The sequence below is a fragment of the Cricetulus griseus genome, chromosome 2, assembly GCF_003668045.3.
Source record: "Cricetulus griseus strain 17A/GY chromosome 2, alternate assembly CriGri-PICRH-1.0, whole genome shotgun sequence".
Lineage (NCBI taxonomy): Eukaryota > Metazoa > Chordata > Mammalia > Rodentia > Cricetidae > Cricetulus > Cricetulus griseus.
In genome coordinates this window covers 223,915,262-223,930,224 of record NC_048595.1, presented here as the reverse complement: position 1 = coordinate 223,930,224, position 14,963 = coordinate 223,915,262, and the positions used below count along the sequence as shown (strand labels likewise).

The window sequence follows — 14,963 nt, the reverse complement described above, 5'->3', positions numbered from 1 at the left end:
AATGGTATGAGTTGCCTCAGACTGTGGAGGTCCTAGAGAGTTTACTCTCTGTTGGTCCTCACTGCTATTTAAGCATGAATTGAGCAGAGAGCCAAGGCTGCCCACCTCAGAGAACAGGTCTCATGTCCTGCTCTAATTGGATTGCTAGCCAAGGTTAGACACAGTAGCAAACAATGGAGTGGAAAGTGAATGGCATTTGATAGGAAGAGTGGGTGGGCAGGCTGCAGCTGTTTCTTATCTGCTCGAAAGGTTCATATGGATGCTGGCAGGGTGGCCAGCATAGTTTTTGACCTTGGTGCTAAAGTGGATTCAGGTTTTTAGCCCACAGGACAAGAATGGTAAAAACCAAGGATCTGTTGTTAATAAAGCACTGCAGGGAGAGGACACACACTGGGCCTTTGTTCTCCCCTGTTTCTGTGCATGGTCCATGTGGATTGCAGTGGATTGCATTGCATTCATTCTTATTGATTTGCTTTTGCTTGCCCTCCCAGTAGTGGCACTGTCCCAGTGCTTTTCCAGGTGAGGAGGAGACAGAATTGAACTGTGCCATGTATTTCTGGGACACTGATGATGTGTGCTGGGTAATCAATTTTGATTAACCATGGACTGGAAAAGCCCACCTGACTCTGTGTGTGAGCTTCATGCTTACATTGTCCACTCACACAATAAAAATGTTTGAGAATGGTTTCATGACAAAAACACGGACACAATTACAGTGACTAGAGACAGAGATCTCTATATGCTTTCCTTCCAAAATTGGAAAAGATATTAATTCTCATGCACCATCTCATTCTTTGACCAAAACCAGGGTTGGTGAGTATCCACCCATTGGTTCATCTGAGCAAAACTGTAGGGATGGCCAGAAACTATAGGGACATTGAGAGCCATTATTTTTTCTTGCTGAAGTGTCAAGTCCATTGATGCATTTTCATTATTTATTTATTTGTTTATAGAGGGGGAAGCCAGGGATGCCAGTTTGTTTAACCTTTCCTTATTTTCTTTTCCCACGAGGGTGGTGGGACTTTCAGAGCCAAGGTGAAATCAGTGTCCTATAACACACTTTGGGTCCTGTGACACAGGGTCAAGATGAACGTTTTTAAGGACTTTGGAATTTTGATTTTTGTGTGACAGAATTATTTCTGTGGTGGGTTAGCACAGAATAAAGACTGCTGGCCTTCTCTAGTATCCTTTGTAAATTTCTTTCTGTTTCCTCCAGCACAACACAGCAGGTGTGAACTGTGAGAAGTGTGCAAAGGGTTACTACCGGCCCTATGGTGTCCCAGTGGATGCTCTCCATGGATGCGTCCGTAAGTCTCCTGTCAATTTTGTGAGTATGACAGGCTGTGTATACTGCCCCAAGGGTGCCATAGGCCCAGGGGCCTTGACAGTCTGTTCCCTTGCTAGCTGTGTTATCAAAGGAAATTCCATATTTCCTCTGATCCCTGGAATTCTTTTTTTTTTTCAAGACAGGGCTTCTTTGTGGCTTTGGAGGCTGTCCTGGAACTAGTTCTTGTAGACCAGGCTGGTCTCGAACTCACAGAGATCTGCCTGCCTCTGCCTCCCGAGTGCTGGGATTAAAGGCGTGTGCCACCAACGCCCGGCGATCCCTGGAATTCTTATGTGTAAATAATAATCATAGTAAATATATTTAATAACAGTAGGGAAATGCTAGCAAAAGTATCTAGGCAAGCCCTTAATTCATTGAATCAGTCATCTATCAAGCTGCAATAAACATTGCTTCTCCAGTTTTCTACTGGTCTGACCTGTTTTTATAATCTCCAATAATTTCAACTTTGTCATATAATTAACATCAAAACAGCATAGTAACAAGCCCAGGAAGGTCTAATAATCATCATGTTGTTTGGCTATTGTTGAGTACTTACTATGCACAGACTGTCTGAGATGACGGGCTTGGCTGAGATGCATGGGGACAAGCGTGCCTCATGAATACAGCGAGGGACTTGTCACTTAGTGATTATTTTTCCTTTTAGCTTGCAGCTGTGATCCTGAACGGGCAGATGACTGTGAACAGGGGTCAGGCCACTGTCACTGTAAGCCAAATTTCCATGGTGACAACTGTGAGACATGTGCAGATGGGTACTATAATTTTCCATTTTGCTTGAGTAAGTATCCAATGTAGATGAGAGTCCCACTTTCCGGCCCATGGCCAACCTTTGTGTGTGACAGTGGAGGTCATGGAGGGTGTCTGAGGGGCTAGAAACAGGACCAGGTAGCTTGTATTTTATATGAAAGCATTTTCCTAAGTTGCCAAGGCAAATTTTAGAGTTATGTTTAGATTGGTGTTGTACAATAAACATTCACATTTTAATAAGTCAGGGCTCAAATACTGTGAAATTCAATTTGATAATAATCCCTAAGTGTGGCTTGGTAGACCTAGAGCACCATGCTTTGTAGGGTTGGGGCAAGAAGGTGTGTTTTCTCTTTTCTAGTGAACAAGAGGGTAAGCTAGCAGGGCCCTCACCTCCCTCTGTCCTCCTACAATGATCTGAATGAATATTTTAACATATTCATGAGGAAAATAGGCTATGTATGTACACATATTCTATCTCAGAAGAAGTGTGATGCATTGTGTCTTGGAAGAAGTGGGTAGCTGGGACCATCCTGTTCAGGGCTGTCCTGGAGTGATGATACAAACAGCATCCGTTTCATTGTGGAGACATTCCTACTTTGGATAATCAAATATATTTACAGGAAACAATGTCTGAAAGCCAGGGACTCTGTTTCAGGTGCTTAGCCATTTAGAATCTGTGACTGTGGGATAGGCTCAGCAGATTTTTTTTTTTTTTATGGAATAAGCAAAAATTCAGGGAAAAAAACTTAGAAGAAAACATTTTTTAAAAGCTACTCTCTACTTTGAAAATAAACAGTAAAATTTTTGTTTAAAAAGAAACAACGCAAAATTATAGTCATGCTCAGGCATAGCTATTCTTTGGCAAAACTGTTACAAGTGATTTAGCAATTGTGAGCGTAAAATGCCACCATTTCCTTTCGCTAATCTGCTATGTGGCCTGGCTTTGGTTATGAGGCATGTTGGCCATAGAGAGCACAGGGCCTTTCCCTAAATCAGTCTCTGCATGTCTCTTTTCAGTAAGGGAGGAGGGGCCTTCTTCCTGCTCAATGCAACTTGGTGGTTCATGCTACCATCTCCTTAATCTGTGCTTTTAAATTATTTTATAGGAATTCCAGCCTCTTCTGTTTACACTCTGAGCCCAGAAGACCCAGTAGCTGGCAATTTAAAAGGCAAGTAGCCTCTTTAGAATTTGATGTCAATGAAAATATTTTGTTCCTTTCCCTATCTGGTTTCTGAGCACACTGCTAAGTCCAAGTAAAGTTCCCAGAGTACTGTGGGGCTTTTGCAGATGTCTCCTGGCTATTCTCAATTGTAATCTGTCTTGGAAAGGGCACTATCCAATTCATGATACTGGATAGAGCTTGGGTTATAGATAACTAGTTTGCTCAAAAACCTTTCATAGTAACTTTCCTCTCCCACGGGGCCACCTGTCCCACCCACAGGAACTTAGTGCAAATACTATATCTGGGAGGCAAAGCCAGGAAACAGCAGGACAGGAGTGAGAAGAACAATGAGGGAGCCGCTGCAAAGGCACATTATCCAGGCCTACTGGGCTGCATCTTCCTAGACAATATCAGGAGATGGAGCAGGACTCCCTGGGGATAAAGGCAGGGAGGAAGTGACCCTAGTTATCTGTACCTTCTGGCAAGCTGCTTCCATAGCATGGCCTGAAGGAAGGCTGGGAGCACCACAGCCAGAAGCAGGTGCCCTGGGTTGAGAGCAAATGTATTTAGGAGGCAGCCTTTGGGGCGGGGAGATGAGTAGCAACTGGAGGATTTGGTGCTGCACCTACATAATAGTCATTTGTTCTACAAGTTTCCCTGTTATCAACAAAACACAAGTCTGATTGCTAAAGGCTTAATCATAAATGCACAGAGAAAAGTTCCCAGCATTTCTGAACTTCTATTTCTGTGGGTTTGTTGGGATGGGCACTCAGAACTCAAACAATAACACGTGTATTGAGACAACATATGTGTATATGTATCTACACACACACACACACACACACACACAATTATGTTCTGATTGGCGTAATAGTTGGCTTCCTGTTGCTGGACAAAGATGTTTGACAAAATCAGTTTATAAGAAGGGAAGCCCATGCTTTGTTGGCCCTGTTGCTTTGTGCATGATGGAAGAGTATGGCCGGGGGAGGCCTGCTCACTTCATGGCAGCCAGGAAGCAAATAGGAAGAAAGGTGAGATCCAATATCCTGTTTGAGGGCACACCCCAGTGACCTCAGTTCTTTCAACCATGTCCAATCCTCAAATGTCCCACCACTTCTGAATAGTGTCTTTCCCGACCAAGGGTCCCAGAGAGGCCAGATGCCTGGTGCTCACATCCCTGGGAGAGGGGTGGGAAGCCCATGTAGTGTGAGGTGTGAGAGCATCTAAGCTCCTCCTGCGTCCTGGCAGAGGTTCTGCAGTCATACAGCAATCATGGTCTGGGCTGAGTGCTGTAGGGGAAAATATGTCAGAGTATGGTCAGGAAAGTGAGGTTTACCAAGTGAAATAGTCAGGCATGGGGAAGGGGAAGTACATAGTCCTTAGGATAGGACTGTCCAGTGAGGAGAGGGAAGGAAGGGTGGCCAGGAAGGGAAAGGTTGAGGCGGTATGGCAGGCCACTGGCAGCCACTGTGAAAATATTTAGTTCTTGTTTGGAATGAGATAGGAAAGTTTTGCACAGAGAGACATTACTTGTAAGGATCCTTGTGGGTGCTGTGCTGACAACAAATTGCAGGCGAGAAGGGGAGTGCAGAGACCCAGTGGGAGGCCACTGCAGCCACCCAGGAGGAAATGATGGTGGCTAAGATCCAAGTGGCATCACTGGAGGAATGGTAGATGGGCAGGCTGTGGGTATTCTCCACAGAGAGGACCAGCCTGACTTGAAGGGGGATGGCTACCTTATGAACAGACTATGCGAGAAAGAGACGATGCAGGCTTGACTACAGGACCTTGGGTTGTGCACACAGAAGGGAGAAGCTGCCCTTTATTGAACCAGAAAGGCTACCTACCAGATGTGTAGTCTGCGGAGTGGGAGAGGCACAGGCAGGGGCAGCCATGGATATCTGTGGAAGCATCCTGTACTCTGTCTGTTTGTTCTGTGAAATAAGAAGCATGGATGTTGGAGTGGGCATTGAGGAAGGTGAAGAGGGCTTGGTGCGGAGGAAGAAGGCATGAGAGTCATCCAGGAGTGTGAGTTTAGAAAATGTCACAGGTCTGTCGGGTGGCGCAGGGGGCTCCCTCAAAATCAGTTACATTTGGCTTCATTTACCTTCCTGTCTTGGTCCTGCTTTCTGTTCTATCCACTCCTTTGACCAAGCCAGGTCTCCCTGTGCCAGGGAGGAGGGCTGGAAGACGGTGGGTATACTTGGCTTGGTTTGTAATCCCTTTAGCATGGAAGGTCTGTGGCATGAAGTCCACAGCAGGGATCAGCCACCATTTTCTTAAACATTTGTAAATTAACCAGAGTGGAACTTAGAGCTAGGGCCATGGCAGTACAAAAGGCTGATTTCTCTCACAAGAATGTTTAAATCTCCCATCTATAGAATCTTAATAATAATCTCTTTGTTATTCAATTTTTTATTCTCTCCAAAGCAGCTTGTGGTGGCCACAGGAAAAGAAAGGTATCTGGGCTTAGAGAGAAGTTCAGATATCTGCTACAAAACGCTAGGGAGACCTTGAAACCCAGCCTGGTGGAAAAGAAGTGTTAGCACAGTGAAGTTCAAAGACAACTGTGTTTGTTGGCTTACAAACCTCAGTTTGCTGGCTTATTAATCATTTTAATCATTTATTTTGTGTATATATGTCTATACCAAGCTGTACACATGTGCATGTGCACTTGTATGTGTGCACATATGTGCGAACATGTGCACATGTATGCTTTAGTGTACATGCATCTGGAAGCCAGAGATTGACAAGCTTATCTCGTTGCTCTTCACCTTATCTTTGGGAGGTCTCTTTCTGAACTTGGGAGTAACCTATTTGGCTAGTCTGGCTGGCCATCAGGTCCCTGGGACCCTCTTATCTCCATCTCCCCAGCACTGGGAGTCTAAGTATATGCTTCTGTGCTGGCATTTTACATGGGTTCTGGGGGTCAAAGTCAGGCCCTCATGGGCACACAGCACATACTTTACTGATTGATCTGACTCACCCTTTTAATACATTTTAAAAACACAAAGTCTGGGACTTAATTATTGGTTGAGCATATTAGAAGTACAAATTTATAAGCTACCAGCAGATGCAGAGCACCGGATGAACCTGGCTTCCTTCCTACCCCTAAGAATTCTAACCTCTGAGGCCTGTAGAAGATTTTGTGTTCTCAAGTATAGTAGTTCTTAACCAGGCATGTGCAAAAATGGAGCCCTGTCCTGACTCTGGATGTTAAGGAGCACTGCCTTGCTAGGAGAAGCTCCTGGCTGGCAGTGGTCAAGCTTTGCTGTGGAGGATCAGATAGCATGACTTCTGGGCTTCGGGACTTGAATTCTGTCGTATGTCCTCAACTGCTGTTTAGAAGGGAACCACAGCAAATACGCAAATGAAAGCACTTGGCTGTGTTCCAATACAATTTATTTTTCTAAAAACAGACATATTTGTATCTTATACAGAAGTTTACAGACCACCAGGGCCACATCAGCTAAAGTATTTTACTAGAGACTTGTATCGCCAGCTAAGATGGAGACAATTAGTCTAGAAAACCAGCCCTTCCTGTCCATGGGTATCCCATCTCCTCTGCAGACCTCTTGGAGATCGACCATATATTTTAAAATGCCTCTTGAGGGATTCTCAGTGTGGAAAGTGCTTGCCAGGCAATTAAGAACATCTGAGTTTGGATTCCCAAACTGTGTGTAGAGCTGGGCACAGCAGCTCATATCCCAGTGTTCCTATGGTGAGACAGGAGGTGGAGACAATAGAACCCCTTGAAGCTCACAGGCCAGTGTAGTATACACAGAGATGAGGCTCTGTCCCCAAGAAGGTGGAAAGCAAACTTTCCTTTGACCCCACACATAAGGTGCATGTGTACACCATTCCACACAACATGCATACACACGATACACACAGGTTCTCATGCAAATGTTGTAAGAATGCATTTATAGTGTACCTGTAGAATTCTCATCAGTTTTAGTGCTGTATAGAAGCATATTGTTTTGTATATTATATAAGTCTTGCTGTGAAATACACGCATAAGTTATATTCAAAGGCTTCATATACTGTGTGGTTTGAGCTGAAGAGCTTGGACATCCGGGGTTTTTAAGTACATAAGGTGTTAGTGAGTGCCATGGAATCCCCATCATTACTAAGGGATGACTTACTTGTTAAGGACTCCTGACACTAAAGAATAGACTCAAATCAGGCAAATGGCTATGCAGGTTTGACTGTTTCTAAGTTTTTCTCTTTATCTCATAACTCTAGCAGGGGCTTTTCTGAGATGAAATGACTATAACCTAGTGATTCGTGGGGGAATTTTTTTTCCTGTTCCAATTGTAAATTTTGATTTCTGAACTTGGAAGCTAGGGGATCTCCAAGTTCCTCATAGACTCCAATGCCTAGTGTAATCCCAAGACAGCAATTCACAGTGAAATGTTCCCTCTCCTGTGACCTTCTCAGCCTGCAGAGATATGTCCTTGGGCTCCTGGGTGACTCCGCTGTGTAACACCAGTGAGAAGCTGACAGGGTGGTACTTATTGCACCCTCAGCTCCAAGCTTCTCTACAAATTTGTCATTAACTTTTTGTCTGAAAGGCGAGGGTTTGGGCGAGGGGAAGAGGATGGATTTAGAGATCTTTTAAGTCATTATCTAGTTTTAGCCCTTGTGGAGAATGCTTCCAACACGCATGAGTCCTTCCTTCATCAGAAGAGGGATTGAGTCTCCAGGTCCCCTCCAGGCAGCACAGCAGAATTTAGACATTAATATAAGGATGGGGCTGCAATGTTTGCTGCATGCAACTGGTTTGACTATGCGCCTTAATCTAGAATAGACCTTGAAACTTGATTTCAAAATTGTTTTCAGTTTGCATTCTCAGCATAATGAAATGAATTCATTTGTTTTTAAATCAGGAGGACTTGGGAGCACACACCACCTCTGTCTTCCTGGCCTCGTGACCTCCAGCAAGTCAGTGTTTCTGAGTGCCCTTTTCTTTCTTTCTTTTGTCCATAGTTATTACTATAATGATTTACAGAAAGAATTATTATTCAAAGAACTGTTAAATTGCTGTGCAGTTCTTGTGAGAGTGGTGGGTCATGGTGAAGACCTTTCTTGCGGAAGGTGAGGACTTGCCTACCTTCTGGTCTGAGTCCTGATTAAGAGGCTTTCCTTCAGCAAATAAAAAACCTTTTATCCTTTCCTGTCCAGGTCAGGACAGGGAAAGAGGCAGGGGTAGCAAATCAGTATAGCGTTTTGAAAGGAAATGGGGCAGACCATGAACCTGTGGCTACCTGTGGCTCTGATAGGGAGTGTGATAGACCATGAACTGTGACTGCCAGTGGCTCTGATAGGTAGTGGGGTAGACCATGAGCTGTGACTGCCAGTGGCTCTGATAAGGAGTGTGATAGACCATGAGCTGTGGCTGTCCGTGGCTCTTATGTTCGGACTTTTGACCAGATTCTCTCACTGGGGATGGTGGTCTGTTCCCTAGTCAGTCCTCTCTAGAACATTTGCCCAGTAAGTGTACATGGGAAGCCATGCTGGGCCAGGAAGAGGAGGAGGCACGAAACACACCAATGTGCCTCTCCACCCGTTTGGGAGCTCCTCAGCCGACTCTAGTGACCCAGGGATTCTAGTTCAGTGGGAGCCCATCAGAGCAAATGGAGCGTGTGTGTGTCTGGTCTTGACTATTCAAGACTAGAGCAAGGAATAACAGGCCAAAGTGGCCCTCCTGAGAGGGCCCACCCATACCAATTCATTGCTGGGTCCCTCAATTCCTGTTCTAGCTTGGGACTGCCATCCAAGTAGCAATATGTTACTCCATGTGTTGTTGTGGGGGAGGGGGACCTCTCTGGATTCAGGGCATGCAGGGGACCCTAAGCCTAAAGCATGAACCCAGTCCAAAAGGGGTCAAGAGCTCTGGCTCCCCTTCCCTTCTGCTCTCCCAGTACACTCACCCTCCTTGGGCATTAGAAGGATTTGCGATGAATTGCCTGGGAGCCATCTTTATGTTCCTTTCTGGATAACCACATCTCCTTAAAGGTACCCAATGAGGTGAGGATGGAGCTACAGTCTATATGGATGGAGTACAGCCATTCCAGAGGAGCTGAGATCTTGGTTATAATGTCCTTTGGAGAAAACTTCTTTACTTCACTTAGCAACCGGTCTCCAAAGCCTTTAAGTGTCGAGTATCTGGACGCACAATATTGGAGGACAGCATCTGGTGAAGGTCCATGCTGGCCTTGTGAAGACTAGCAACTCACAGAGCCTCTTACTCTCATCCCCCATCAGGTCTGACTGGAATAGCAGTTCAGGGGCCTGGACAGGCACAGGCTCCACATCAAGTGTGCTGCAAGTGTATTGAGGGGTGTATTGCACCTTCTCAGTCTCTAAAGCACTGGTTCTCAACCTGTGGGTCATGGCCCCCCCTTTGGAGGGGTTGAATGAACCTTTCACAGGGTTGCTTAAGACCATTGGAAAACACAGACATTTACATTACAGTTCCTAACAGTAGCAAAATTAGTTATGAAGTGGCAATGAAAATAATTTTATGACTGAGGGTCACCACAACATGAGGAACTGTATTAAAGGGTCTCCGCATTAGGAGGTTGAGAGCCACTGCCCTAGAGCTTTGTCCTTTTGTGAGAGAATGGACCAGTAGCAGGCTTGCTCTTTGATGGTCCGGACAACCTCAAACTAAGATGAGGTGTGGAAGTCAGCCCCTTCCTTGAGTAGCAGCAGCCACAGATAGCAAGATGTGTCATGGCCCGCAGTGTCCACCTGTATGATGGAGTGTGGCATGGCAAAGCACTCCTAGGTGGGGACAGCATGAGTGACTCTATCCCCCCAGAGTCTAAAACCATTCCTGTTGAGTGTCTTGTTGCACACAGGCTGAGCACAGAGAAACAGTGCAGGAACATTGAAAGTCTCTATACTTCTGCTGTCTTCTCCTGGTTCTTACTGCATTTCCAGGGGCCTCTGTTAGAGGGCATGCTCCTCAGAGAAGGTCTGCAGCTGGTCCTTAGAGAATATGTACTGCCCAGTGCATTCCATGTCATTTCAGTCCTGTACCACAGCGTGTGGCATGGGGTAGCACATGGCCAACTGACCCTGGGATACCTCTGCTTTCAGTCCAATGAAGAGGACTCCCTCCAGGACTCCAGCCTTAACCAGCATGTGGTTAGGCTGGCCGACAGAGTGTGGGAAACGCTACTTAGAAATTTGATCTGAAAAACCAGCCTTGATCACCCGGAACCACTGCTGATGACCATGGGCTGGTTGGTGATGATGTCATAGGACTCCGTGGCTTGGCTGAACCAGTCCTGCCCAACAGGTGGGCTGCAGGAGGACCTGGACAGATGTGATTCCCAACACACACTGTGTCCCCATGTGTCCTTTCTGGAAAATGTATACCTATCTTACAGGGCTCTTGTTTAACTTTGTTATTCATGCATGTATAATGGAGTCAAAAAAAGAAGTTCATTTTTGAGACATACTATTTACTGAGAAGTTGCTGGGCTCCTGGGAAATGCTATTTACTGAGAAGTTGCTGTGTGGATGGTGCTGGGCTCCTGGGAAATGCTATTTACTGAGAAGTGTTGCGTGGATGGCGCTGGGGTCCTGGGAAATGCTATTTACTAAGAAGTGCTGTGTGGATGGCGCTGGGGTCCTGGGATGGTGTCACAGGGTTCAAGCTAACAGGTTTTAACTCCTCTGTCTCCATGTAATGAAACATTATTCCAAACAGTAGTTTGACAGCAAAAGCTGTTTCCTTCAAGTGTATAGATAGACTGCTGGCAGTTCTGCTGTGTTTGCTGGGGCTCTGCGTGGGTCGTGGGCATCTCTCCATGTGACCCTCATCCTGGAGGGAGCCTGGCTGTGTTTCTCTGGTGTTCTCAAGATGTCCAAAGGGTGAAAGCAGAAAGTGCAAAGCCTGTTGCAACTTTGGCTCAGAAGGCTCACTCAGACTGCTCATTCTGTGATCACCCAATGAGTGATCTCAAAGCCTGAGTGAAAGAAATGAACCCAGCTAAGATGGAGAATAAGGAGAGCAGAGGGGATGGAAGCTAGTTATACAGACAGATCTATGACCTGGAGACCTTCTGAGGAGCATGCACTTGCGTAGAAATGTGTAGGATGAAAAGCTGCTGTGCCAGGAAAGACATAGGACATTACAGTCTGAGCAAAGGTCCTGCGGTGGCTATGTATTTGATTGGTGTATTGGCACTAGCATGGTTTCTGGGGAAGATGTGCACCTGGCAGATTGTGAGACAATCCCACAGAAACCCCGAAAGCCAAGTTTGACAAACTCTAGGATTGAATTTATGTTGCTTCCTCATTTTAAAAAAATAGGAGGAGCTGGAGAGATGGCTCTCAGTAAAGTGTCTTCCTCAAAAGCAGGAGGACCTGATTCAGATCCCCACAACCCACAGAGAAGACTGGGTGCAGTGGTGCTGGGCTGGCTTAGCCAGGGTTTTTGTTGTTGTTGTTGTTGTTTTGTTTTTCGAGACAGGGTTTCTCTGTGTAGTTTTGGAGCCTATCCTGGCACCCGCTCTGGAGACCAGGCTGGCCTCGAACTCACAGAGATCCGCCTGCCTCTGCCTCCAGAGTGCTGGGATTAAAGGCGTGTGCCACCAACGCCCAGCCTTTAGCTAGGGTTTCTATCACTGTGATAAAACACCATGACCATAAGCAACTTGGGGAGGAAAGGGTTCATTTCATATTACACATCCAGGTACAGACCAGCATTGAGGAAGTCAGGCCAGGAAGCTGGAAGCAGAAGCTGAGGCAGAGGCTGTGGAGTGGTACTACTGACTGGCTTGCTCCCCCATGGCTTGCTCAGACTGCTTTCTTACATACCCAGGACCACCTGCCTGGGGTGGTTCCACCATGGAACAGGCTGGGCCCTCCCACAACAATCACTAATTAAGGAGATCCACCCAGGCTTGCCCACAGGCCAATCTGGTAGGGGAAACAGGAAGTCCATAGGGGCACAGTGGCCTCTCTGACACTCTCTTTCTTTGCAGGGTGTGACTGTAACTTGGAAGGTGTTCTCCCAGAAATATGTGACGACCATGGCAGGTGCCTGTGCCGCCCTGGGGTTGAGGGTCCCCGGTGTGACTCATGCCGCTTGGGCTCCTATTCATTCCCTATATGCCAAGGTGAGTGGGTAAAATACAGAAATGCTGGTCACCTGTCTCCCAGGTTGAACTCCCCCTGAGGAAGCACAGAAGCTTTCTGGCAGAGCAGCATAGCCTGTGGTTTAACCAGCTACCCCACTTTCTATACGGATCTGACATTTCTCTGTCCTCTGAGCCTTTTCTTTTGTTCCTTTCACTCCATTCTTTCTCCAGGTGGTAGCCAGGTTCTGGACTGTGCAGTCAGCTCATTGGGTCCAAGTCCTGGCCCTAAAGAGTGGTATTGTAGGTTTAGAACCTGCCAGGTGGGTAGAAGGAGGCAGGGATGACAGGGCACCACCAGGCTGGATGTCTCAGCAGTCCAATCTGGTGCTGAGGTCCTGGAGCAGCAGCAGCCAGGTAGATTAACTTCCCAGAGAGAATGAAGTCCAAGCCAGTGAAAATCAAAGCTTCCCTTTTCTACATCCACTATCTAGGCTGCTACCAAAAGGTATAGCCCATGTTGCCATGGGTCTTTACATGTCAACTAAGGCAATCAGGGCAGTCCCTCACAGACATATACAGTTCCCGATACTTGATCACCGTGTAATGTTGTCACCTGTACATGGATGAGCAAAGCTTCTGGTACCCGGGAGGGACTGCCCGGATGTTAGTTAGAATTCCTCCGTGCTGTTTCTGCCCCCTCTTCCTCTGCATCACTTAAAAAGCCTGTAATCCTGGTCCTGCTTCTTTGCCCTGTTTGCTTTTATGTCTCAATGCCCTGTTCCAGACCCTTCCTTTTCTACCCCAACCCCGTTCTGCTCATGGACCTCTCTCACTTGCTGTCAGTTCTCAGCTTTTACCTCTCTTAGTCACAGAAGGTCTCAGCTGTCCCTTTCTAGTTATGGGCCACCTGTCACTGTCAGAAGTGGGAATATGACCACTCCCTGTGGGACTGCACAGGGACTGATGTGTGGTGTAGGTGACAATGTGAGATGAACTGCTGCACCCAGGACCAAAGCAAGAGGGTCATGTGATCATGGACTGAAACCAAAAGCCCAGATAAACCATTTGTTCCTTGATTTAAGTTGGCTTGAGCACTTTGTCTCAGTAACAGGAAACTGACTAGCACATTTTGCCTACTTACAAATCAGGCTGGTCAATAAGGAAGTGATTGGAGATGGTCAATAAAAGGGGCTTGGGCCTTTGTTCCACAGAGGCCATTTAAATGTCCACATCATTTGCGCTAATTGAATATGAGAGCAGTAATATCTGGTGCAAATAGAGGGACAAGGGGGTGAGGAAGTCAAGTTGTTTTATCCCGTGGTCCTCTTCCAAGCATTTAGAATGGGTCTGCGATGAGGAGGCTTCTACAGCCATCTTTGTCTCCCATTCTCCCTATCAGTGGCATCTTAGGTGTGACCTCCTGGAGTGAGTAGTAGACAAAGAATTTTCAGTTACTTTTCTGTATAATCCGCTGGAGTGCACGACGCCCCCACTTAGTCTTCATCCTTTCAGCAAAAGCAAAATATTTGGTGGCTGAAACTGTCTCATCCCCTCTCTGTGCAGCCCTTGTTTCTTCCGGAAAATCAGAAGGGACACTGCAAAGATTTGCACTAATGGAATCAGTCCCATGGCCTTGGGATGATGATGCTTATTAGCCAAGCCTCAGTTATGAAATCCATGGGGCCAGAAGTAGAATAAACATACCTGGCCTCATGGATGGAGCCAGAAGGGCAGATTCCTCTGAGGCAAAATCGTGGTGCCACAACCAAGGAGTGACAAAAGCTGTGGTAGGTCCTCAGTGCTCTGACAAACATCATCCTTCTACCTCTGAGTTAGTTTAAGAAATGCTCAGGTTTAACACTTTCTTCGTGGAGAGCTGACACCTGACTGACTGATGTGCTATTCTTTGGCAATGAGGCAAATGATAGTGCCACTTGTTCCCTGTTTTAAATGGCTGGAGTCACAGTGTGTTTGGACCTTTGCTCCTAAGGTCTTCCAAAGCCATTGGCACTCACTGGAAGCATTAAATTGACAAGGCATGCTTACAGCCAATGGCTAGTGAATGATAGCAGATATTGGTGATTACAAAGTAGAGTCAGAGATAGGTTAATAACCGGTAGTTTATTAGGGGAAAATACTCATGCAAGTGAACCAGTGACCAGGTTTGCACCTGAGCAGGACGGACCCAGAAATGCTTCCTAGTCAGCTCAGCCAAGCAAGAGAGAGCAGTGTGCTTGCCTTCCTCCTTCTTAAACCCTTGTTACATAACTGTGACCACGACCAAGTTGGCGTGGTCAGCGATACCTATAATCAGGGTTTCTCCCTACAAGCAGACTCTGGTCCCTGCTGTGAATGGCTGCTTCCAGCCTCCGTAGGCTCCTGTCTGTATTCCAGGTGGAGGGAGAGAAGCTCACAGGGCAAGCCAGGTAGATAAATCCTGTGCTCTCCCCCAGCCCTCCTTCCTCCTCCATTCCTTCCTTAGTTCTGCTGGGAATGTGAGGGCAGAGAGCACAGCTTAGGCCTTGGCATAAAGCTGAAGTTTTTGTTCTTGTATTTTCTCTCGATGGGAGTATGTGTCCTCCTTCCCAGAAGACTGACACTCACTGACTG

At 46.4% G+C, this 14,963-nt stretch overlaps 1 protein-coding gene across 1 annotated transcript in view; it reads left to right on the top strand.

The window, feature by feature from the left end:
• Lama3 (laminin subunit alpha 3) overlaps positions 1-14,963 on the top strand; it is a 241,351-nt gene that overhangs the window by 65,138 nt on the left and 161,250 nt on the right. Inside the window, exons 9-12 of the mRNA XM_035440276.1 lie at positions 1,217-1,307; positions 1,992-2,123; positions 3,199-3,261; positions 12,258-12,392. Of these exons, the coding sequence (XP_035296167.1) occupies positions 1,217-1,307; positions 1,992-2,123; positions 3,199-3,261; positions 12,258-12,392 (421 nt within the window). The remainder of the gene's footprint in view (positions 1-1,216; positions 1,308-1,991; positions 2,124-3,198; positions 3,262-12,257; positions 12,393-14,963) is intronic.